We start from the raw sequence: 26276 nt of genomic DNA, 5'->3' as shown, positions 1-26276 counted from the left end.
AAATTATCATATAATGAAAAAATATCTTACATATTCTCAGATTAGCACAAGACATCCAGGTTTCCAGAGTTCTGAAGAAAAGGATAATTTGGATTTTTGTAGGCAATTACATATTATTAATAATTCACTTAATATTTAGAGTACACCTCACAGAGGTTAAGTCTAACATAAATATATTATCTCAGATAAACCAAAGATTCGGTTTCACTAGTTTTATAAACTTCATATATATAAACTTAACTAGCTCCATATTTCAGTCTTGGATGAAGCTTTCAATGAATGCTTTAACTACAGGACAACAGATGACTATCAAATGTAAACAAATTACCTATTTCAACTGGATATAGGTGAACCTAGGCTGCTTAATTAACCAAGATCTCCAAGACTTAACTAAGCTGTGATCCAGATGACTGCCATATTTCATTCCAAGAATTCCTGATTGCAACCCAAATCCTGACCATTTCATCATTCTACTATTAAAATAACATTTACTGACCCCTTCTCTGACCAATGCACTTCCACAAAGACCTAGAAGAGCTTTGCTTTATAGTATCAGGTCCAGCAATAAACCCTCCTCCTCTCCAGCTTAATGCCTCAAAGTCCCTCCCACACATCCTCTTACCAACCATACTCCTAAACCCAAGCTTGCTTCCATTTCCTACTAATTTAAGAGTTTTCTCCTCTTCAAGCAACCCCCCCTACAAAAAAAAAAAAAACAAAACAAAAACAAAAAAAACAAAAAAAACCAAACTTCTCCACAAGGATAAATTGGAAAAAACTGTTTTCCTAAATTTTACTCTCAAAATAACAAGCTTTTGAGTACTCACTACTCAACATGTACTTTCTCAGTAAGTATTTGCTTGATGTTGTATTTTCATTTAATATATTTCTTCCCCGAACATCTTGTTTTTCAATGTGTTGCCCCCTGTTAACTATAGACTATCTAAGATATTAGCTTCCAGAGGCCTGGCACCAAAACTCACTCACATGGAATAACACATGAATCCCACACGAGATTAAGCATAAATATTTAATCAGTGCTTTTGCTGCTGAGCTTCTGAATTCCAGATCCTAACTTTTAAAGGTCTGATCCTTTACACCTTGAGATAGTCTATAAAAATCACCGTAAAGGAAACAGTGTAATCTAGTGGTTGTGAGTAGGCTCTGGAGTCAGAAAGGTCAGGATCAAATTCCAATTCCAATACCTGTTACCTGCAACAAGTAACCTAAACCCTCTAAGCTTTTGGTTTTCTTGTGTGCAGAAAAAAGTCAATCCAACAGTATCCACCCCAGAAGGTTATTAAGATTAAAATTTATAATATTATGTATATACCTATGTGTGCGCCTGGAACACAGCAGCACTTAATGTTACTAAATTTTTAAAAAGACATTTCCTTTATAAAACTTACCTACACAGAATACATACAATATTCATGTGAAAAAAAATCTTTATTTCTATACTTTCATCTAAGTGCAAAGGAAAACAGGTAGAAATAATCTCTAAAATAACAACGGTTAACTATTCTGAGACCAGGTAATCATATCTCCTACTTTGCCTAGGACAGTTCTGAACACATGTTGTCCCAACATCAAAAATATTCTCCTCCAACCTCCTACACTTTCTAATAACCTGTTCCAATGATATAATATATGGCCAACCATGCTGGTTATTAAGCTATCTTTTTTCCCATAGCTCCTAACCACTAGTCTATACTCAGCTGCATAATATGGGGGTTAGAACTGTGTAAACTACATTTCTCCTTTGCTAGCTGAATTTTTGTTAGGCTCCACTAACGGGAGGAATAGAAGAGTGAAACAGAAAGGCAGAAGAGGAATCCAGCTATTTCCTGTTTGCTTATCGTTACTGTCAACTTCCCCAGTGCAAAAGTTCTTCATTCCACCTGCAGCACTTGGTTCCAGTCTCCAGCTTCTTATCATTCCCCACCAATACTAGCTAGCAGTACCCTCTCCTCAAATGTCCCCAAGTCCCTGTTCTGTTCCCTCAGCTCTAGGTGTGGTACTTACTTCCTATAGTTAACTATCTCAGTGTTCCCTTTCTAAATTTTTTGTTCTCCATTATCAGATTAGCCTATTCCTCATACTATACTATTAAAACATCTAATTGTATTCCTCCTGTCTGAAATCTGACATTGATATTATTCAGAGAGGGGTGGCAAGAGGATAGGGGTTTAAAAAAAATGTGGGCCTTTACTTTATATAAGATCTTTATGTATTACTTATGTAAATTTATTTATTTAAAAGTGATTTAAAAAGTTATTTTGCCTTATTCACCATGGTGTTCAGAACACTGTAAATACTCTTTTTCAAGAACACATCACTAGTAAATCCCCAAGAAAATTTACTTCCAAGGACTAGCATCAGAAAGATGGCTTATGAGGTTGAGGCCATTTGCCACTCAACTGGATAATCTACTTATGGTGTTTGCTAATGTAAGGCCATTAACATGGGCACATCAACTAAATTTGAAAGTCTTCCATAACAGGCACATAGGTTCTTTAGATAGTAGGCTTTGTTGGCTTGTAACAAAGGAAAAGATCTTAGCTGACAAATCCCAAACTATCAAAGCTTACCAGGACACCAAAACAGCAATAAACTAGGCAAGTTTAGCAAAAAACAAATACTTTCTTACATCATGAAATGCCATTGCATGAAATGTGACTGTAACGATAAGACTAATACCCATCTCCACTTTCCTCTGTTAAAGCAAATTCACTCTTTTCTTAAAGTCACCTCTACTAGCTATTTTATTGGCTTTTCAATTCTACAGATACTGATTATCAACACTGAAAAAAATTATTCCTACCCTTCTGCAGGCAAAAGCTTCCACAAATATGGAGAAATGAGGTGAGCACTCTTCCCTCAGCCCACAGTAAGAAGAGAAGAAACAAAATTGCTCGTATCCCAAAGAGTAAGTATTTATATGAAGAATAAAAAGAAGTTATCACTGTAAGTGACAAAAAGTAGCTTGGATTATTTATTATAATAAAGTGGCAGAAGACGAGCAAGCCTAGATTTATTTTTATGTTTTATTCTTCACTTTCTTTATTCTTTAATTTCCTGGAAATCAACATATTTTGTGATCAAGACATAGAAGGCAATTCATCAGTAAGGGTGATAAAAATTTTTTAATTTCAAAGAATATTAGTTGCTCTGGATTTTGTTCCTACTGTGAGCATTGATTTCATATTCAAAATTAAATTTTAGTATGAACAATTAACTTACTTTCTAGTTAACTTTTTGAAATGTCACCACTGTTAGATTATTCCCTACTGATTTGTTTGTTAAATTTCTAGTAACTTTATGTAATGCTCTAGAAACTCACATTTCAAGTGCCTCAAATTATTAGTGTACTTTAAATTTAAAACAAGAAATCTAGGGGCGCCTGGGTGGCACAGTGGTTAAGCATCTGCCTTCGGCTCAGGGCGTGATCCCAGTGTTGTGGGATCGAGCCCCACATCAGGCTCCTCCGCTATGAGCCTGCTTCTTCCTCTCCCACTCCCCCTGCTTGTGTTCCCTCTGTCGCTGGCTGTCTTTATCTCTGTCATAAAATAAAATAAAATAAAATAAAATAAAATAAAATAAAAATCTCATCTCTGTCATAAAATAAAATAAAATAAAATAAAATAAAATAAAATAAAATAAAATAAAATAAAATAAAATAAAATAAAACAAAACAAGAAATCTAAAGAAAGATCACTGAAATAGACAACTTTCTTCCAGAGAGCCCATACCACCAGGAACCAGATTATTGGTGAAGGATCAGTATTAAATACCAATTCTCTATAATATATCTCATAAAACCACTTGTCTCCCCACTAACATACATTTCTATAAGGCAGAAGAGCCCAGCAATACCTGGAATATCGGTCTCTACTGTCTCCTGGTGAATCACAGAATGTTCCTTTATACAGGTAAAACAATCTTAAATGATTTCTGTGGCTTAGTTTTCTATTTTCATCATTGTGACATTTAATTGAGTGATAATTATCATAACAGATCAAAATTCCAAAATTTAAATCTTTAACTTTGTCAAGAAATCAGATGATTCAAACTGTAATCAATCAGTTTAAGAGGGAAATATCCAGATTTAACTGTCATAACTTAAGTTAAGACACCAGAAATGCTATAGAACATAATACATGAGGATAAATGGGTCTATATGTACAACACTTTTTCCTTCCAAACTGAAAGACATGACTCTTAAAAAAGGAATTATGCCTGTATTGAGTCATCATCTTGTACTGAAACATAAAATGTCAAACTTGTAAGACAAAAATGTGCTATTCTATTGCTATTTGTATTTCAATTTTTGTTTCTGGAAATAGTAGTATAAAAAGATTTAAGAAAGATACCATTAAGTGTTTACAGATATTTGGAATTATAAAACAGAAAGTTTACCATACTTTAAAACACTACTAAAATAAACATTTTATTAATGAAAAGTCTATAACATGTGCATCAAAACGAAAGTGACTACTGATGCCGAATAAAAAACTTTCAGAGAATGTGTACCACATGATTTAATTTTTTAAACTTTATATATATATGTATATATATATATATAAAAGCTATATTATAAATACAAAGCTAAACTATTAGAGTGCTAACAATGCTGTTCATACAAAGAAACTTAACAGTAGTAAAATATGAATACATAAGACACTTATTTTTGGTCCTTTTGGAAAAAAAGAACTAAATTTTTGTGTTTTTTTTTTAATATGGCTCCAGGCACAAAAATAGAATATAAGATGATAACTGCAACATTCTTAGTGTTTATCCTTGTAATTCTTTAAATGTCACCAGTCATAATAGCAATGAACTCCTCTTGATTTACTGTGGTAAGAAAGAAAATGTAAGTCAGAAATATACAGTTTTTCACAGAACAATACTAGTATTTTATACTAAGTATCTTTAAATTTTATATTATACAAAATTCTTAATAAACCAAGACATACTGTTTTGCTTTTACGTTTTTGATAGGAAATTGATCATGTTTATTAAGTAGAACCTCATGAATACAAAAATATATAACATGTGACAAACAATATAAGTTAGTATTCTATAATATTAATTACTGAAAAGACATTTAAGTTACAAAAAAGTCCATCATAATCATAATATTTATATATACTTGCAAAAATAGTTTTAAAGCTTGACATTTTTAATTTCTTAAATGGTTAAATCCTCTTTATAATCTTTATTCTACTAATTCATTTAGTAAACCTTCCTTTATATATAAGCTTATTAAATCTATTATGCATGTAATATTAGAATTCTAATGGAAAGTATGTTAGAATTTTTAAAAAGTCAAATTGTTGTTCTTTGAACTTTTGTATATTTAAAAGCCTACTAAAGAAAAAAACAAAAACAAATAAAAGTTGAAACCAGGTCACCAGACCTCAAAAATATCTAGAGAAATAGTAATTTTAAAAGATACAAATTTAATCTTAATTAGCAAGGTAATACAGCAATTATAATATATAGACGTAAATGTAGAAAGAATTACTCATAAAGACAAACTGTTAGTTCACCAAAACCATAAATAAAATCCAGTAAGAACTTCCAGTTTATAAAATACAATTTTTAAGAAAGCAACCTAGAAATAAATAGGTAATAATCTTATTAAATATAATTTTTAAAATCAATATACACACATACACACAAATTATCAACAGAAGTATTCAGAAAAAAATGCTTCTAGTTTGTAAAACAGGTGACTTCATGGGCTCCAAAACTTAACATATACCTTAACAAAGCACAAGTTATGAATGATTATTTTGATAATGAAAACAAGAACACTGTAATGAGGAAAAAAGAGACCTGGATTCCAGTCATAGCTCTGGTACAGAACAGTTCTGTGTCTCATTTTCTTCATCTGAAAAAACTGAACTACAATATGATCTTTTAGATTGTTTCCACCTAGTAATAAACAGACACGAGGGTTCCTATTCTATAGTATCTTGAAAGTGAAGATATTATATGGTGGTATTATAAAATTATTTTTAGTTTTCTTAGCAATAACAATAGTATCACAATTATGAAAGATAAGATCCTTATTCTTAGCAGATACATGCTAAAATGTTAGGGAGGTCAAGTTCATGATACATTTTTCAAATGATCCAGAATAAAAACATACACGATAGACAAAGCAAATATAGTAAAATGTTAATTACTGAATCTAGATAGAAAGTATAAAGGTGTTCATCGTACTAAACAAACATTTTTCCTCTATGTTTGACAAGATTCATAATGAAAAGTTAGACAAAAATTAACCAATTAAAAAACGTTGAGGAGGTAAAATATGTACATCAGGAATGAAAAACGTATACTGGTTTCAGAAACCACACAGAAAACCAGTTTCAAAAAATTATGTAAGTCATGTTTCATAAAGGAAACAGAGAACAATTGCTTTATAACACAAAAATTATTAAAATAAAAACCACCTGTGTTGAAAAACATTCCATCTAAGAATGGGAAAAATCCTTACTTCTGAGAAAAATTTAATTAAGAATAAATCCAAACTTGGGCTTTAAAATAAAAACATAGGATTTGGTTTAACAAGAGGTGGAAACAAAGCTAAGGTAGGAGATCATCAGCAATATAGTTGAAAAAAAAAGAAAGAAAGAAAATAGTGTGAAAATAAGCTCTAAGGAGTTAAGAAGAATGAGATGTCCAGAGGTGATAATGAATCATGAATCCATGCATTTCAGTATTAAACATCTACAAGACACCATGACAAAGTAGAACAGAATATATAACCTGTAATACTTGAAATGATCTCACAGATTGTAGTAGTGATCTTTAATTTTTGCACTTAAAAACATGTTTCGACATGTTACGAAAGCTATGACCCCTTTCTCTCCCAGTTTAAAGAAGAAAAAATACACACATATATAAAAAGTTTAAACAATTTCATCATTATACACTTTCATTTAAGAACCTCTGACTCAGTCAGTCTAGACTGAGGTATCTAGACCAAAACAAGAAATGAGAGTATGTTTTTAAGAAAAACAACATAATAAAAGGAACCTTAGAATAATTTGATTATATATTATTTTAATAGCATAACAGAGCTAGGACTACATTACTCGAAATCTGGAAAATGAGATTTGTATGATCTGTTCCTTAAAGACCCAGAACTTTTTTCTCTCAATCTGTAAAATTTCAACACTCAAATTTCAAAATTAAGTTTCACATATAGTTTTAAAACCACAAAAGTTAATTTTTGTTATATTTATGTATGAACACTTTAAAGTATTATAGCATTTAAATATATTTTAAACTATTCCATAATTTCCATAGCCTAAAAACAGAAAACTTAAATCCAAAAAAGTGGAAAGCTGAAGGGAAGAAAGTGGCTAAGGAAAGCAAATTAGCTCCTCTAGTACCAGTGAGCCTTTCAGAAAATTAAGAAAATCTGTGATGCCTTTGTGCGTTTCCTTCTCTAGCAATATCATCTTATATCAAGTTCCTATACCTAATAAATCTAGCACAATGGCTACCTTTAAACAGGCATCTGATAAAATATTTATTGAATCAAACAAATACAACACTTCATTCTCCTCTACACTGCCTCTTTAAGCGAAATTTTCATAAATCAATTATTTCACAGGGTAAATCTTATTACATGTCTTTTAAATAAAGAATTTAGAGAAACTGAGGCGCCTGGGTGGCTGAGTTGGTTAAGCTTCTGCCTTCGGCTCAGGTCATATCTCAGGGTCCTGGAATCGAGCCCCGAGTCAGGCTCCCTGCTCAGGGGGTAGTATGTTTCTTCCTCTCCCTCTCTCCTTCCCACACTCATGCACATATCTGCACTCGCTCTCTCTCAAATAAATAAATAAAATTAAGGAAAAAAATAAGACTTTAGAGAAATCAGGTAGATTAAGTACCTTAGAGACCATCTGGCTTTGGAGGGGGAAAAAACAAATTTTAGCATGTGAAGTGACAGTTGAATATTTTATTAAATACTGAGGATTGAATATTTTATATTATAATCACATGCAATTTTTAAAACTCCATAAACATAGAAACCTAATTAATATTTTATTTTTTAGCCTAAAAGGCAATACAGTGGTATGGATAAAAGCAGGGACAGGTTATTAATCTCTGAGCTTTAGTTTCCTCACTTACAGATGCACCTATCCTGTGCATTTACTTCACAAAAGCTATTATGAAAATTAAATAACATAATACACAATGTAACATGCTAAGCTAACAGAATCTAACTAAATAAGTGTTAATACTCATCATTATTTAAAAGATGGTCCCCTTTGGGTTTTTATTTTTTTTAAAAGCTTTATTTGTTTGAAAAAGAGCAAGCACACGTGGGCACACACGGATTGGGGGGGAGGCAGAGGGAGAGAGAGAGAAGCAGACCCAGGGAGCCTGACACAGGGTTCAGTCCCAGGACCCTGGGATCATGACCTGAGCTAAAAGGCAGACGCTTAACTGACTGAGCCACCCAGGCACCCCCCCCCCACCCTTTTTTAAAGATTTTATTTACACTTCGGGTTTTTAAGTGTTGCTTTTATTTTTCTAAAAAGCTTTACTGTGTTTTATATATCTTGGGAGCAATAATGGGGAAGGGATTCTTTCTATATCATTACCACAGCTCTAGTTATATTTTGCATTATATCTGCTTTTTCTTTAACTCCTTCTTCATCATATTTATTTTTCTATATACACAATTAAAAAAAATTTTTATTGTTCCTAAATACCAAAGTGTGAAAAATTCATAAAGACAGCAGAATTACTAAAGTCCACAAAAAAAGACAGCAAGTATTATGATCTTTACTAGCTTAACATATACAAAGAAAACAGGTTATATCTAAATAAAACTGCAGCCAAAAGAATCCAAATTAACAAGTTATTATAAAACGTAACTCGTACTTTATCAAAAATGGGCAGTTTTTCATACAACTGCAGAGACCCATATAAGTTAAGGCAGTACCTAAAGCCAAACTAAATGGATTATAGTTCTCATTGTTTCTGAATACAAAAATGCCTTTCAATAATAATTTCCTAGACTTACCATTAGAGTCATATTTAGTATGCCTAGTTTGAGAAATAGATAATATTGAATAGCTACTATGAATTCTGAATAGTAAGTATTTTTATCAATTAAAAGAGCATTTACAGAAATAAATAAATAGCGCACATGCAATACTATCATTCATATGGTCTACAGACAATATTTGATGCATACACCCAGAATGCATGCAATACTTCAGAAGGCCCCCACCCCCAGAAACTCAGATCCCAGATTGGAAACTACTAGATTAGATGAATTTAACATAAGAACACACCCCTGCCCCACAAAAAAAGACAAATCTTAACAATAAAAGACTATGCATCACTGTATTTTATTTGTAATCAATCACATGGAAAAAAGAGAAAAAATGTTATTTGCCTATTAGTCATTTGAATAAATGACAGTAGGATGCTGAAGCAACAGTTGTATGGTGACTTAAAGTAAAGCAAGCATTGAGAACCAAAGAAAGGTTTTAAGGATGCACGAAAATTTTCAAGGAATGAAGCACAGGTGTGAACTCTGAGATTCAAAAGCAGCAAACAGAGCAGACTAACAAGGGATGCAAGAAATGGACCCATTTTCTAGGCAAAGTTTCACATCAAGTTTGAATTTAAGAGGCAGTTTCCTAATTGATATTTTCTTCCAGTGCCAAATGAAGCTAAGAACCAAAATCTAATTTGCACGTGCCTAGTACAGGAAAAGAAAATAACTCTCTTATCTTTCAACATATGTAGTAGCCATTACTAAAGATTTATGAAATAGACATACCAAGATTCTCTATGCCATTGAAGATAGTACCCTTACAGAACAGAGTTGCTTTAAAGCTAGTTTGGGGTAACAGCCAACAGCTGGGGAAGACACACACAATTTTTAAAATATGAAGGCAGTGGCTACTAAATCCAAATATCAGAGTGACAGCTCAAGAAATCATTTAAATTTCCTCAAGTTTTAATCATCTTTGTTTTAAAATATAAATAAATCTAGCTCTACCCTTCAAAGAACTAGTATTAAAAAGTTTCATAATGCTCAAATAATATTTACATAAATATGAGAAAGTATAATAATGCACAATTCTAAAGGACAATCTACAAACCTGAACTAATAACTAGTTGCTACTGTCTTACCGCCATATTAAAGCATGCCTGTATTTCCAAGGTAACATATGTATTATGTATATATTTATGTATATATGTATAGTTGATACTGTATCAACATATATCTACTATAACACACTCCTGCTTAGGGCTTAAAGTCAATAAACATCAGAGCACTCACTATGTTCAAGAAAATGCAGGGGAATATAAAGATGAGTAAAGATACAATCAAATATCTTCCTTTCATACTTACAACCATCCTGGAAGGTATCACCCTTCCCATTTTAGTAAATGGGAAACCAAGACTCAGGAACCATTGAAAACCTGCACATTACATAGCAACTACATAAGTGGTAGGGATTCAATTCAAATCAGGATCTGTATGATTCCAAAGCCTTAGGCCTTTCACACTATGATTCCATACTGCTCTTAAGGGACTTATAATAACTGGAGAGATACACAAATATGTAACCAACAGAAGGCATTGTACAAAAGTGTCAAAATACTTTGCTCCTCTAAATGGAAGTCTCATAATTCATACAGAGACCACTAGGGAAGGCTTTTGAGAAAAAGACAGAGTTTAAAATGTACCACAGAGGGGCACCTGGGTGGCTCAATCGTTAAGCATCTGCCTTCAGCTCAGGTCATGATCCTGTGGTCCTGGGATTGAGCCCCACATCAGGCTCCCTGCTCAGCAGGGGAGTGTGCTTCTCCATTTCCCTCTCCGCTTGCCCCTCTCCCTGCTCCTGCTCTCATTCTGTCTCTCACAAATAAATAAAATCTTTAAAAAACAAAACAAAACTGTACCAGAGAGAAAGACTAACATATTAGCAGACAAAAACTGGCAATCAGAACATTCTAGGATTAAAGAATGGCATGATGAGAAAGGCACAGCATAAAAAAGTGTTTTCAGGATAGTGTATTTGGACAAGGTATGTATGTACGGGTGGTGAAGATTAAAGCAGAAACGTGGAAGATCACAGTAGGAAATAAAACTAGATAGGGCAGAACATATCTTAGAAAGCTTTGAAATTTACTCTGTAGGCACTGAAGAATTATTCAGCATTTGAAGAGGGGAATGACATCATCAAACCTGTACTTTAGGAAAAGAATGTTATCAATAGACTAAATTAGAGGGTAGAGGCTCATGGGCATAGAGGGCAATTAGGAAGCTAAAGAGACCAAATCTCCCTTCTTCATTGTGTAGCACCAGTTAGCACACAAGGCACGGTATCCAGCAGGCATGCAAGGAAATAATGAATGCGGCTATGGTAACATTCCTACAAAGAAATTAGGGCCTGAACTAGGGAAGTAGCAGTAAATAAAGATATATAAAAAAAAGAATCACAACATTTAAAGGGTAGAACCAACCAAACTTAGTTACAGTTTAGAAGTGCATGTAGGTCAAGGAAGAAAGCATTAAAAGCTGATATTTTACTGAGTAGCTGAAATTTTGGTGATGCTTCATCCTCAAAGAAAAGTAAAGTACCTGTTTGGAAGTGTGGTACCTCATATTACAAACAGTATAGTTGGTTTTTAAAGGTCTGCATTACTCTGAATTAAATTATGTGAAATGTTTATGCAAAAACCCCATTACAGAATGAACAATTATACCGAACAGAGATAGTATGCAGTGGGTCTTGAAAATCATTTGATTTTAGAAAAATTTACTATATGCATACATTAGGAATAATACCTGGAATATGTGTTTTACTCAAAACTTACTTTCTCCATCACCATCTTTATCAAATTCTTCTATCATAGCCCGAAGTTCTTCATCACTCATGTTTTCACCCAATTCTCTGGCAACACGTCGCAAATTCCTCAAGCTTATTTTACCTGAATCATCATCATCAAATAGTTTAAATGCCTTTAATATTTCTTCATGTGGATCTCTTTCCAATATCCAGTCTGTCACTACAGTTAAAAGAAATTTAAAAAATTTTAAAAACACTTTATAATCACAAATGCATTCATCGGTGAACTCAACCAAGTGTTAGATGAGGATTAAAGCTGTGAATCTTTCAACATTTAGTTTCATGATAAACTGCCAAATCAGAGCCCCAAAACCCAAAGAGATAAACCTGAAATTACAAAAATCAAATCCATATTTTAAAATTTAATCTTTATATTATCAACAATTTATCTTATTATAAGAGTAAGCAAAACTATCTCACACAGAGTTAAAATAAAAAGGATTATAAACCATATTTATTTAAGGTCTACTATTATCAAGAATTGTACTAGGCTCCACTGACAGCAAGCACAAAAGTCTAGGAGTTTGTAACTTAGTTGTAGAGATGATATACCAACAAAATAATTAAGACTAATTAGATAAAAGATGTCTGACGTCTAAACCTAATAGTAACATTACTGTTCCTCAAATTAAATACAATTTAAAGACAAAAAAATCGTGACAAATTAATAAAATGCACTGCCATCATTGATATAGACACAATGTCTGACAGATGAAAATTCTGCTGATATCTTCATGATTTGAGGAACCCCTTGGTTTTCCAAAATGAGAAGCAGTCACCAAAGGGATTGAACATGATTATAGTAAGAAAGCTTCCAAACCACCCCCACCCACCCCCGCAAAAAAAGAAAAAGATGGAAAGATCTCTCTAAAGTCATGCCCATTTTGTTCAGCAACATAATAAACTCTCAGACAACTAAAATTAAAAAGTGAGAAATACCAAACCTCAATAGTAATAATATATTTTAATAGGCTAAATGTAATAGTATAATAATATAGTAAACAATATTTTCAATATTTGCAGTCTTTGATAAATAGCCAGAATAATACAAATTAAAGTAAAAATCTGTGGTATAAATTTTTTTAATTTTTTAAGTTACTAGATCGAATTCTGAAAATATCTAAGTAAACATCTCTGAAGTAATTCCACATGCTAGTCTACCACTACAACAAAAATTATTTATGACTTTCACTGTGCCATTAAAAATAACTCAGTCCTGGTGAGGTTTACAAAATCATTAAAAACTTGCGCAAATGTTTGTAGATGGAAAGTACTGGAATGTTTAATGCACCCAAAAAGAAAAATACAATTCAAGCCCACAAAAAATTATTATTGTTTTGCTGCAATGTCATCATGTTTGGTTTGAGTAAGCTTTAGAATAAGCACCTATTTAAGCTAATGTTAAATCATCTATATACATATTTAGTAGTTTTCCATTATCCATTAATTGTACCCAAAAAGTCTTTCAAGTAACTAATTGAAGTATATTACTATAAGTATGCAAATCACCAAAGCTCATAAATATTCAATCAAAAAGGAGTTGGCATATATACAGCCATAACACCAAAATAAAATACCATGCTTAACTCTATGGCTCATACTCAACTTATTTTGAATTTAGTCCCAACAAAAAAGCAGGACAAGGAAAAAAAAAAGTGTTAAGAAATTTTCTTCACCAATTAAATAATTTACATGACAGGTGAACCAAAAAAGCAGCTTGCTGAAAGTATTAATGTACTTAAAGAAGCAACAGGGTGATGTGGGGAACAGATGGGGCTCCAAGATGTATAAATTCTTATCCCACTAGTGCTTTAATTGTGTTAGTTACTTCAGACTTATGTGTATATATAATCTTTTATCAATACTTTGCCTTAGAATACAACTTTTCTTGGGAATTATAAATACCCATCATTCTGGACAACTAAAACATTGTAACTTTATGGTGACTCTCCTCCCTGCTTTCAGGCTCTATTCCTATTCCACAAAGTAGAATTTAATTATAAGAAATATACTTTTTTTCCAAAGAAAATAAGTCAACTAACATACAGACAGTTAAGATGGGTTCAATCTAATATTCACTAATTTCTGTCCACGTAACTCTATTTTCAAAAAATTATACTACCAGAAAAATACTTCCTCAAAATAGTTACACCTTACACATTATAAAAATTGGTTAGGAGCACATCACATTAAAAAACATCACATTAAAAGTTTATCAAAAATCATTAAAAGGACTGCTAGAAATATAGCTTCAATTACATTTCTCATTATCTTTTGAGGGTTTCTATCCAAAAATACAAGTTACTTTAAACTCAACATTTTGGAACCCAAACTCCTCCCACTATCACCAAGATCGTTGTTGCCTCAAAAAAGATAGCCTCAAAAAAGATAACAGCACCATTAACAGATAGTCTCCATTTTTGAAGTCTGAACATTTTGAATCCCATAAACCTAACCAATGATTAATTCCCAGAGTACTGAGGATACTATCTTTTTTACTCTTAAATGTATCTCTTTTCATTCTCACCACCCTCAGCATAAGTCTATTATTTTCTGTCTGCAATCTTTCTTCCCTCCAGCCCATTTTAATACTCTCGAGTTACCTTTCTAAAATATATCATCTTCTCTTCCTCAGAAACTGAAAATGACCATCTGCTGACTAAAGTCCAAGCACTACACGTGATGCAAAACTTTACCTATTTGGCCCAATCCTATCTTTCCGTTTCCCTAACCTCGACAACAGGAGAATACCTGAAGTTTCCCAAATATACTATACTTTTACTATACCACTCTTTGTTGTTGCTGTTTTCTCTGCCTGCAATATCTTTCTCTACTCGTTCTCACGATATTCTCCTTAGGATGAAATCCTATTCACATCCCCAAAGGTCTAAATTAAAAATCCCCTCTGCAAAGTCATCTTCAATTGCTCTAGACCAGGAATTGACAATTTTCTTTGTCTTTGTTAAAGACTAGATAGTAAATAGTTTTAGCTTTGTGGAGGGTATAAGGTCTCTTACTAAACTACTTATTCTGCCATGACAGCACAAAAGCAGCGTAGAAGATGAGGTAGTGTGGAAGCAACAGCCAAATTCGGCCCAAGGGCTGTAGTTTGACAACTCCTGCTCTAAACAAAATTATAATTTACCACAGAACACTATAGCTTGTTCTTACCTACATTTAAATGGTAAGCTCCTTGAAAGAAACTTTTAATAACTTTTAATTCCCCTCCCTCAACCCAGCAAAGTATCTAATGTCAAAATTCAGCAAACATTTGTTAAATAAGCAAAGCAAAAACAGTAATACAATATTCTATTCTAAACAGGCAATGGAATAATTAGTTTGTGCCAAAAAAAGAGGGAGTACAAACATCTGATTTATCTTGGTCTTACTTTAAAGGAGCATTTCCTAAAACACCTTTGTTACTACTCACTGACCTCAAGCTGTCTAGATTCTAAACTTACATTAAATATATTTTAATTTTTTTTCTAACATTGGGAATATTCTGGTTCAGTGTTAGACTTCATCCAGAAATATCTGTGGAACAATATCCTTCAATAGTAACAGATAATACATAAAACTAAGACTCAAATATTCTGGTTTGGAGTTATTTGTTTCGAAGTATAAATATACATTCATCTGTGCTCAGTTATTATTGAAAAATAATCAACAAATGGAAATACGTAGTTCTTGACTGTTTGATTTCTAAACACTAATAAATTTTTACTTGACTACTGGTATTTTCAACAGGTAGCCTGAGGATAGCTAAAGTAAGTATGTGTGCTAAGATGGTCAAAAGTTTGATCTTTGAAAGTCAGAGCAGAAGTTTAGTCATGGCCATTTATTCTGGAAAGAACCCAGTATCAGTGCTCCGTTAGTAACACAGAAAAGATGGAGGATCAGGAAAAGGGGAAGATGGCATGGGACTCTGGTTTCAACTGCTAATAAAAATCACAATTTTATTTTATTTTTTTTAAGATTATTTATTTATTTATTTGACAGAGAGAGACAGCCAATGAGAGAGGAACACAAGCAGCGGAGCAGGAAGCCCGATGCGGGGCTTGATCCCAGGACCCTGGGATCATGCCCTGGGCTGAAGGCAAACGCTTAATGACTGAGCCACCCAGGTGCCCCTAAAATCACAATTTTAAAACTGCATTTACTTAAGATGAAATAATGTGTTGCATAAAATTATGATGATATAATGCCTAAAACAGCCTGCAACTATGAAAAAAAGTAATCAAACAAACATAAATACACGAATACCACACTTTTTATGTTCCAGTGATGCATACGCAATCATTACTAGGCACTAAAACTAAGTGAAACAAAGACAATTTTTAAAGTAATAATAACAAATACCTAACAGTACTTTCTATAGCTAGGCCCCTTTCTAATAAGCACTTACATATTAAACTTATTTATTCCTCCCAAGAACCCACAAGATAGTACAACTATCCCCATTTTATAGCTGCAAATGAGACACAGACAAGTAAAATGATCAAGTTAAAGAGCTAGTAAATCGCAAAACCAAGATAGGAACCCAGGGAATCTGGTTCCAACATGTCCATGCTAAACCACTACATTGTACCAAACGTGCCTTAATTGTAGCCCTTTCCTAACAATACATTGCCACTACATCCTAACACCCATTTCTATAAAACAACAATCTAAGTTAGAACTTGGACTAAGATCATAAACCACAGAAGAGCTTCAATACTGAAAGACTAAAAGAATAAAGATGGCTCCCCCCTCTTCTCAAGTAAATAAATCTACAGATTAGAAGAAAACAACACAATATGCTCCCCAAAGGGATGAGCTGCTTTTCTTAACAGTTATTTTCTTTTTTTTTTTTTTTTTAAGATTTTTTATTTATTTATTCGACAGAGATAGAGACAGCCAGCGAGAGAGGGAACACAAGCAGGGGGAGTGGGAGAGGAAGAAGCAGGCTCATAGCGGAGGAGCCTGACGTGGGGCTCGATCCCATACCGCTGGGATCACGCCCTGAGCCGAAGGCAGACGCTTAACCGCTGTGCCACCCAGGCGCCCCTTTAACAGTTATTTTCTAGTTTACAGTGGGGACCTTCTGTGTCGTGTTTTCTTTCTCTTTTAGGTTTATCCTTTAACTTCCCTCTCCTCACCTTGACTTTGAGTTTTCAGATTAAAAAAAACAAAACCAATGACCTAATGATATGAATCTATCTTTTCCAAACTGCCATTTCTTTTTGCTTTCCATACAGCTTCTTTCTGAATATTTACACAAAGGTTTTATGTGTGTAACTGGATTTGTTCCTAAATTTTTTTAAATATCTAAAAATAACTCTATGATATGCTTATATCATGACCTATATAAAGTGGTATTACTGCTTTGGAAAATTTAATTTAAAAAACCCTGAATATATGTATATTCTATGTATAATATTCTATGCAGTATATTTAAATCATAATAGCAAAGTCCTTGCCTTCCAGAATCTTCTATTCTAAAAAAGCCTGATATATGCTATAACTAATTCACTAAAATCAACTATATAAAAATTCAATGATATTAAGCTCATGACACAGTATGCTTAGTTGGTTGTTCTAAAATGTTTTCTCCTGCGTGAGTTTGCCAACTGCCTCCTTTACTACAATCCTCTCCCCACCCTCAACTTTAAACAGATGACTTTATTCACTGAGATCAAGTCATACGGAATATGTAGCCCCTCGTAAGCTTTGTCAACCTGAAGGCATGCACTTCATCTACAGCCAAAGATACCAAATGCTACAGGTTTTCTCTTTTCCCACTCTGCCAACAAAAAATCACACACCAGAATGGTCTTAGGAAATATTTTCCAAACAAAGGATACCGAATTTTCTGTTTTAGGCTAAGAAAATAATTTTTTGATCACCCGTTTAGTTTTATCACATAATATAAACACACATTACTTAGGAAGACATCCTTCCACAAAAAGCTACACAATAGTTCCTTGATTAGAATCTTCAGGACAAAATACAAAATGATAAATCCCATAATGAAGCTGTAAATCTTATTTTTTTTCTTTAAAATAAGAAGAATGCTCCCAAACCCCCATATAATATCTACATTATACAGCAATGTTCAATAACAAAATTCCATAACCCAGAAAATTAAAAAAATACTAATATTAACGGATAATTTCCTAACAAGTGCTAATTACAAAGACTATTAAAATACACACCAACTTCATTAAAATCTTCAAAGGTGATTTTCCCTGTGGCTTCTCTGTCATAATCTTTAAGAATCTTCAGTACATCAGCCTTTTTTACATCAAACCCCAAGGCTCTCATTGCCACCTTTTGGATTAAAAGGGAAAAGCAAATTATAAAGCACTCTTTCAAAAGAAGTGACTTCCAATTCTTAAATAAGTTTTTACAACTTAGGGATGTCAGCACATTAATAAAACATTTAATTCTTCTGCATGTTTTATGTCTCTAAAAAAATCAAAGTGATAGTTTTTCTCCACTATGGAAATTAAACAGCAATTTTTTCATTTATATACCTTTTTTTATAGGACAAACCAAGTGTTTACAAAACACACTATACAATGGACTGACTTATTATACAGATCATTTTAACAAGTTATTTGTTCTCAAATGATTAACAACCAAAATGAAAAAAAAGGCATAGCATAAATATTAAAAATTTATACAACAGAAGAGATAAAAGAATTAAAATAAGAGTTATCCTGAGACTCTACATGATTAGTTATTAAGTATAAATAGTCCAGGCCCCTGAGTTTAAAGAAAGAAAAGATCTTGTTACTATTAACAAGAAAGGAGAGACACGATAGTGACTAAAGAAGTCTTACTTGGAAAGATTCCATTTTTCTCTGATGTATGGGCAAAATAAAGTAGAAGAACACTGAGAAAAGGATGACTGGTCTTAAAACAGATACCATAATATACGCTTGAGGACAGTGAACAGAGCAGCTGCAGGTATTATACTCTGTTCTTCCTGAACAGGAAGAGCTCAGGTGGAAATAAGCGATTAGCAAATGAGAAAAGAAGGTAGTAGTAAAAGTGTGTGGAGCAGTCAGTAACAACCAAAGGAATCTGAACTTTATGTAGTGTACAATGAGGAGCCACTGAAGGTTTACGAACAATGAATAATATGAGGAAAGAATCTAGAAAGATGAATCTAACGGTAGTCTACAGAGTAAACTAGAAATGGAGAAACCATTTAGGAAGAACAGGGTATGAAATAAGATCCCAAACCAACATAATAACAATTGTTAACAAATGGAAGAGACATTATAAAGGAAGAATGATCAAAAATCTGGGTAACTGGAAAGAAAAAAAAAAAAACAGTGGAAAAAGAGAGCTAAAGAGCTACCAAAATATTGCCTTGCTCATTGTGTTGAGTGTGAGATCTGTACTACCCGAAACAAACTCTTGCATCTTTATAAATAATTCTAGGCCCTAAGGTTGACATTTTCCCCCATTAGCATGTGTCAACATCAAACATCACTTACACTGTTTGCACCAGAGAAAGTATGTAAAGGATGTATTACTAACATGTTCAAATTAAAAGACAAATAACACTCTCACAATGTGAAAAAAGAATGTCACCAAAAAAAACAACAACAAAACAACAGTGGGAAGAAGAATACAGTAAGAACTGTTTAAATCCTATAGTATGAATTACTTTTATTATGTGAATGAAAAATAAGGCCTTCCATAGTAATGTATTTTTATATTTAAAATACTATTCACTTAACAATGAAAAGGGAAGTCTAAAAAAAATGTTAGGAGTATTATTCAATTTTATTATAGCATTTAACTGTGAACATCTAAAATGGTTTCATATCTCCACAACCAGTTTAGTTAAAATACTTCAGAAATGTATTTTAACCAACTATCAAAAATGCAAATCATTTTAACAGAAAAATATACATTTTGAAGAACACTATTACCTTTAATTCATGATAATCTATTGCTTCATCTTTGTCTGTGTCAAACAGTTCAAAAGCATCTTTAATTTCTTGTTTCTGTTCTTCAGAGAGTTCTCTTCTTTTTTTCCTCTTTGTTTTGTCTACTACAAGCTCATTTCTATGGAAAGAAAAAAGTCTATTCAGTCTACTTTAATCCTATTCTCCTATGCATCTAGATGATTAAAATAAGATTCCAAAATGCAACAAAAAAATTAACCAACGAATAATTTTTTAAATTTCTATAAGGGAAGTATTTGGAAGAAAAATGAAAAAATCTTCCTTACATGAGTCAAAGCCTTGTTCACTCCATAGTCTAAGCTGCTATAAATTTGCACTTTCCAAAACTGAAGAGTGTTACAGGTTATTAAAAGAAATTAGGGCCTAACTTTCTTTCCTTCTGGCTTTGTACTTATTCTCAATGATATTAATGTGGAAGAAATAAGAACTGTGAATAAAAAAATTACTTTCATGACAGAAATCTCAACAAAAAAACAAAGCATTCATACTATTCACATTATTCTACAACATAGTGTTAAAAAAAAATCAAAGGAAAATTCATTATTGATGATCACTCTATATTTGGTTTACTTCTGACAGCATTTATAAGTTATCAAAATTACTACAAAAAAAGCATGTAATTTAACAACTTACAAAGTTTTTGGCATTGTAGGTTAAAAGTTATTTAGATTACATATTTCTACGTTTGGCGCTTTATTTATAATTTCTTCCACTGATATTAACAAATCAACCAAAATACTGAAGTCTAAATACAGCATGAAAATTAAATGCCAAAAAAGTATATTTGTGCTAATTTTCTATAATATAAAGTGAAAAGTCAAAGATTTTGTAAATCTCACGTGTAAATTTTTACTTAGTTTCTCATAAACCCTGGAAATTTTTTTAAAGGAATCTTTTTTTAAAAAGCCAGAAATGTCTGAAGAGATACTAATCTTAGTGTTCCAAAGTTTCAAGTGGGGCTGCAACATCTGTATAAGAAACAAGTTTTGATACCAAACAATTTCATAAAACTTTAAAATGTAAAACTTGATTTTAATAAAACGTTACCTATTTGCTTGTTTTGCTCTCTAAAAATCTACAACAAAGGCAAGAGATGATTAAAAATTGATCAGAAGAGGTATAATAAATAAAGCTGAGGAAAATCTTTCTTTCACAAGAGACCTGACTTTACACAAGCTTGGACATTGCCGGGGTCATTTTCTCTGGACGGCCAAGTCCACCACAGACCTACAACTGATTCCAGGCAGGCTACAATAACCTCTTGGACGAGGCACTTGTTTTAGAGAGGCGTAACTAAGTATTTTTAAGGTAAAACATCTACAGGGCGCTGGGGGCAACACACAGGGGATCTGAGTATGGAAGCGAATGAAAGGTAAAGAAACTCAAAAATTTTTGAAAAACCCAAGAGAGAGATTGCCAGTTAAAGTCATTTAAGTGGGTCCCCGGTTATACCTTAAAACAGGGCCAAAGGATAAGAGCAAGGAGGGCTTTTATGTTATTTCCAAAATTTATAGATAAGCATGACAGCATCACTGCCGCTGAGATGAAGCCTTAGACCTGGAAGGCGGAACTGAATGAAGGGATGGATGCTCCTTGGCCTGATTTCTCGCAGAAACACCGCGAGAAGAAACATCGCGATATTTCACTCCCTCCTCGCAACTAAAACCACCCGCCTTTTTGGTGGTGCAAAGCCCAACGAGCTGATAGACGTTAACTACCGCAGCAGAAATATACAGGACTCGTCACCTGCCAGACACCAGGGCCCCCAGGGTGAGGGGTCCGGGCCCGGGAAGGCTCCTCTTCCTCGTCCCAAACTGCGTCCCCTTCCTCGCCTCGGCCCCAACTACCTCCCTTCCACACACACCCGCCCTGGGGCCCGCTGCGGGGTGTGGAGAGCATTGTGGCCTCCTCATTACCGACCTCAGAGCTAAACTCATTTTCTCTTCGGACAGAGACGTTCCTCTCAAGAACGATTTTAACGCCCTACCCAAGGCAGCACGACTTCCACAAGCCGTTCAACAGACACCCACGACCTCAGCGGCTTCAAGGACCTCCCACAAGGTAGACACTTCTGAGCCGGATTGGTTGACATTGCTAAAGTCCTGCCCATTGAGGCGGAAGCGTCACTAGTCTTCTGCTCTCATTGGGCACATTTCGCGTCAATCAAACAAACCGCGCTTCCCTCTTCTTTTTCTGCCCCTCCTCCCGCCCTTTAGATTGGCCTGTAGCGGTTTCCCCGAATCCTTTGCGGAGCTAGGGTTTGGGTATTTGTGTGGTAGATCGGGCGGAAGGTGGGTGGATCTCGCCTCACGCAAGGAGACCTGTAACCTGTGGCTAGTGACCGGAGACAAGACGGACAGCTCCGAGGGAAAGGAAGGAAGGGAAAAGAGGCACGGCGGCGGGGTTAGCCCTCTCAGCTAGAAGGAGGGAGTAGCTCGAGAATGAGGCCTGCCAAATTTGGCTTCGCTATATTCTAAAACCTTGCATGGCCTGAGTACATGGGGAGTTTGTTTAAAACGCAGATTTAAATGTATCTTTCTCCCATTCTGATTCTAGTAGGTATGAATCTGCGTTCTTTTTTTCCTTACAAACTGTCCAAGTGATTCTAAGGCGGGTCTGTGGATTATATTTGTATAATTAATGGGTTGGATTATTATGCTATTTACGGTGAAGCGATGCTTAACCGTCCCTTAGCTCCCCTCTTCCTCCTTGAATGGATTTGTTCTTTTATGTCCTTTATTTTCCAGTGTTATAAGCTGCTAATACACATTATGTTATCTGAAGTTGCAAACTAAGTTCTTGAAGCTCATTTGGGTAATTTCTTTACTTGTTCATCACTCCTACTAGACTTTCTTGGGGTGCAGGATTATACCTTTCATTTAGAGCTGTTCCTAGTGTCTAATACAATGCCTGATGCATAGGTGCTCAATAAATATTTGTTATATTGAATGGAATCTTGCTGTGAAAACCCACAAAGCCCTGAACTAAGCTGTAAACCTTATAAAGGAATAAAATAGCCCGAATGTGGGGGTCGGTCAGGGGAAGGGGGAAGATAAACACTATGGTTTATGTATAAAGGAGATGTATACACACACACACTCACACACACATATATAGGTTTAAAGAAGGGAAAGAACACAATACGACAGAAGAAAGTCTTCTTGAAGGTTTTGGCCTATATCTTAGGCCTAGAAGGATGAGCTAAATTTGGACAAGTAAAACTAGTATGTAACTAGGTGTAAATATAAAAATTACAAGTTCAAGGATAGCCCCCCAAAAAACAAAATTAGAAAACTTACCTTTTAAAGTACTTCTATAAATCACCTTTGAGTCAAAAAAGAAAGGGAATATTGCCACTAATAAGGTTTTTGTAGTTTAAAAGGAAGGTTGGGGCACCTGGCTGGCTCAGTCTCCAGAGCATGCAACTCTTGATCTCTGGGTTGTGAGTTCAAACCCCACATTGGGCGTAGAACTTACTTTTAAAAAATAATAAGAGGGACCTTTACAAACTATTAAAATACTTCATACAACTTAATCCTGACAATATTAATATCAAAATGAAATAGTCACTTTCCAAAGGAAACAGATGACTGAAAAAAGAAAACTGAATTAGGTCGATAACTATAAATAGGGCTGAATGATATGATGATGCCAGAATTCCATGCCATAAAATAAAAAGGCATCCAGCCCACTCAGAATTATGGGTGAGTTAAAAATTCATGAGGAGCAGGCAACTTTTGATCTTGGGGTCGTGGGTTCAAGCCCCACGTTGGCTGTAGAGATTACTGGAAAAAAAAAACTTTGAATTCATAAAAATTTCTGAGGAACTGATTCTTGTGCTTTAAACTCAAAGCATGATGGAGAACTTCTTAAATGTTCTACCTGATGTGAAGCTAGCACAGAAAACATTAAAAGTATTTAAAATCCTAAAAAGCATTTAAAATCACCGTATGCTCCATGAGGAGAGTGTGCATGTTGTTCCCCGTTCTATGTGCCTGGCTCATATTTGATGGTCATCAGTGAACATACGTGCAAACATTTTGGATGTTGGAAAAATCAATTTGGTATTGTCTTACAGGAACATTTCACTATAACCAAATAGAGTTTATTTTTAAAATGCAAAGATAGTTCAAAATACAAATCTGTATTAATTAATCATAATTCTGGGTTAAGGAGATAAACCCAGTATCTGAAAAGGTGCTGGAGAATATTCAAAGTCCATTTCTAATAAAATATATTAATAAACCAGATGTAGAAGGCGCGTTTTTAAGTTGAACAGCATATTTGAAAAATGCTAGTGTTGGGGCACCTGGGTGGCTCAGTTGGTTAAGAGTCTGTCTTCGGCTCAGGTCATATACCAGGGTCCTGGGATTGAGCCCCACGTTGGGCTCCCTGCTTGGCAGAGAGCCTGCTTCTCCCTCTCCCGCTGCTGCTCCCACTGCTTGTTCTCTCTCTGTGTCTGTCTTTCTCTGTCAAAAAAAAAAAAAAAAAAATGCTAGTGTTTCTTAAACCTGGTACCTGCAACACTAGAATTTTGTGGGATGTTTATGGTCATTTCATGAAGAATGTGTTTTGTTGGCAAATAATTTGGGGAAATAGATTTTTAAATGTTTAATGTTTCCAGCAGGATATCCTGCTAAGGGAATGACAGGAAAGTTTATATATCATTTCTGCATGGTAGTGAAAATTAGTGACTGGTCTACTCCTTGCTACAAGAGAGGCTGGAAAAAGAAATCTCTAGCTGAAAAACTGTGTGCCCTGCTAAAACTTGGGGTCAAGTCATCTATTACTAAAGATAGGAGATTTGCAGCTCTACCACAAACATTAAAATTGTTATCAACACTGTCTCTGAAATTCTAATCAATGATGTAAGAAAACAAGAAAAAGAGGTGATATATAAAATTAACATGACTAATATGATTACCTGGCAAAATCCAAGGGTATCAGACTATTAGAATTGAAAAAAGAATTCAGTAAAGTAGCTGATTTTCAGAAAAATTTGCAAAATCAACAAGCAATTATAAGCTAAAATAATAACAGCAATATGAAATTCCTACAAGTAAACTTAAAAGGAAATCTGTAGAATCAGTAGGTAGAAAATCACAACATTTTACTAAAGGATGTGAGATTTGAATAAATTGACAAGCTGTTCTAGATGGGAAGATTCAGTATTGTAAAAATGTTGATTATACCCTAGATTCATCTGTAAATTTAATCAAAATGAAAATTCTCCATTTAAAAAAAATTTTTAAAGATTTTATTTATTTGAGAGAGAGAGCAAGCGTGCATATATGAGCCGTGAGGGTGGCAGCAGAGGGAAAGGGAAAAGCAGACTCCCCTCTGAGCAGGGAGCCCAACATGGGGCTTGATCCCAGGATCCTGAGATAATGACCTGAGCCAAAGGCAGACCCTTAACAGACTGAGCACCTTGGTGCCCTCATTTTTTTCTTGAACATAATAAAAATTGTTCTAATGATCATCTCAAAAATAATTGCTTAAAAATAAGTTACAAAATGGCGAAGAAGAATAGTAATACAAAAATTGCTCTATAGGATATTAAAATGTATATCAAAATAGTAAAGCCAGAGACAGAGCCAAAAGTAGATAGAATTTGTGGTTTAAGAAGATAGTAGCATTAGTATTTGTTTAGTCTTCCTCCTGAATCCTTAATAAAACAATAGTTGAGAAATAATTTCTAATACTAAAGTGATCTGGAGAGCTCCCACAAACAGAGAAGGTATTTCAAAAAATATCTGAAAGATCAAAAGAGACATGGAAGCCTCTTGACAAATGAGACAGATCATCAAAGTGTCAACTCCTTGAGGTGCCTGGGTGGCTCAGTCAGTTAAGTGTCTGCCTTTGGCTCAGGTCATGAACCCAGAGTCCTAGGATTGAGTCCCACATCAAGCTCCCTGCTCAGTGGAGAGTCTGCTTCTCAATCTTTCCCTTCCCCCTGCTCATGCTCACACACTCTCTCTCTCTCTGAAATAAATACATAATCTTAAAAAAAAAAAGTGTCAACTCCTTAGAATTTGCAGGTGATTAAAGCTTCAGAGAGAGTTGATCTGCCTGACAGAGTCCCAGAGAGACCCTAGGCTTAGAGTTGTCTGGCACAGTAGAGGGTGGAAATGAGAAAACGGCTGAATACGAAATGTAAAAGCTCTTTAGGAAACCACTGCACTTGAATTCTTCCAGATTCCCCTCCCCAGTATTGTCTCTCTTCACATCTATCTAGAATCCCATTCTTAAAAATGAATGAAGAATCAAAAACTGTCAGAGATAAGAAGGAAGTCAACAGCATGAATGATAAACTAAGGAAAACAACTATCTAGGAAGACTCAGAGTCAGCTTAGGAAGCAAAATAAACTCATAGTATATTAATAATATTAAGCTTCCTAAGAGGTAGTCA

At 34.1% G+C, this 26276-nt stretch overlaps 2 protein-coding genes across 3 annotated transcripts in view; one reads left to right on the top strand and one right to left on the bottom strand.

Moving 5' to 3' along the window:
• Positions 1-3658: 3658 nt before the first annotated feature.
• On the bottom strand, positions 3659-21918 carry CETN3 (centrin 3). The gene is made up of 5 exons (XM_008700834.2): positions 21788-21918; positions 19832-19967; positions 18098-18212; positions 11872-12063; positions 3659-4854 (listed from the first exon to the last, which is right to left on the bottom strand). The coding sequence occupies exons 1-5, from the start codon at positions 21802-21804 to the stop codon at positions 4811-4813; spliced, it is 504 nt and encodes a 167-aa protein (XP_008699056.1). The 5' UTR covers positions 21805-21918; the 3' UTR covers positions 3659-4810.
• The window catches only part of POLR3G (RNA polymerase III subunit G), a 97816-nt gene continuing 91541 nt past the window's right edge, over positions 20002-26276 (top strand). Inside the window, exons 1-2 of one of the 2 annotated variants that reach the window (XR_005832427.1) lie at positions 20002-21637; positions 21820-21928. The gene's annotated coding sequence lies outside the window, so the exon portion shown is untranslated. Of the gene's footprint in view, positions 21638-21819; positions 21929-26276 lie in introns of those variants that run through there. The other variant, XM_008700832.2, reaches the window with a different exon arrangement.

This window comes from Ursus maritimus, unplaced genomic scaffold, assembly GCF_017311325.1.
Source record: "Ursus maritimus isolate PB19 unplaced genomic scaffold, ASM1731132v1 scaffold_5, whole genome shotgun sequence".
NCBI classification, from domain to species: Eukaryota; Metazoa; Chordata; class Mammalia; order Carnivora; family Ursidae; genus Ursus; species Ursus maritimus.
Note: the sequence above shows the minus strand (reverse complement) of the source record. Positions and strands in the feature narration are given on the sequence as shown.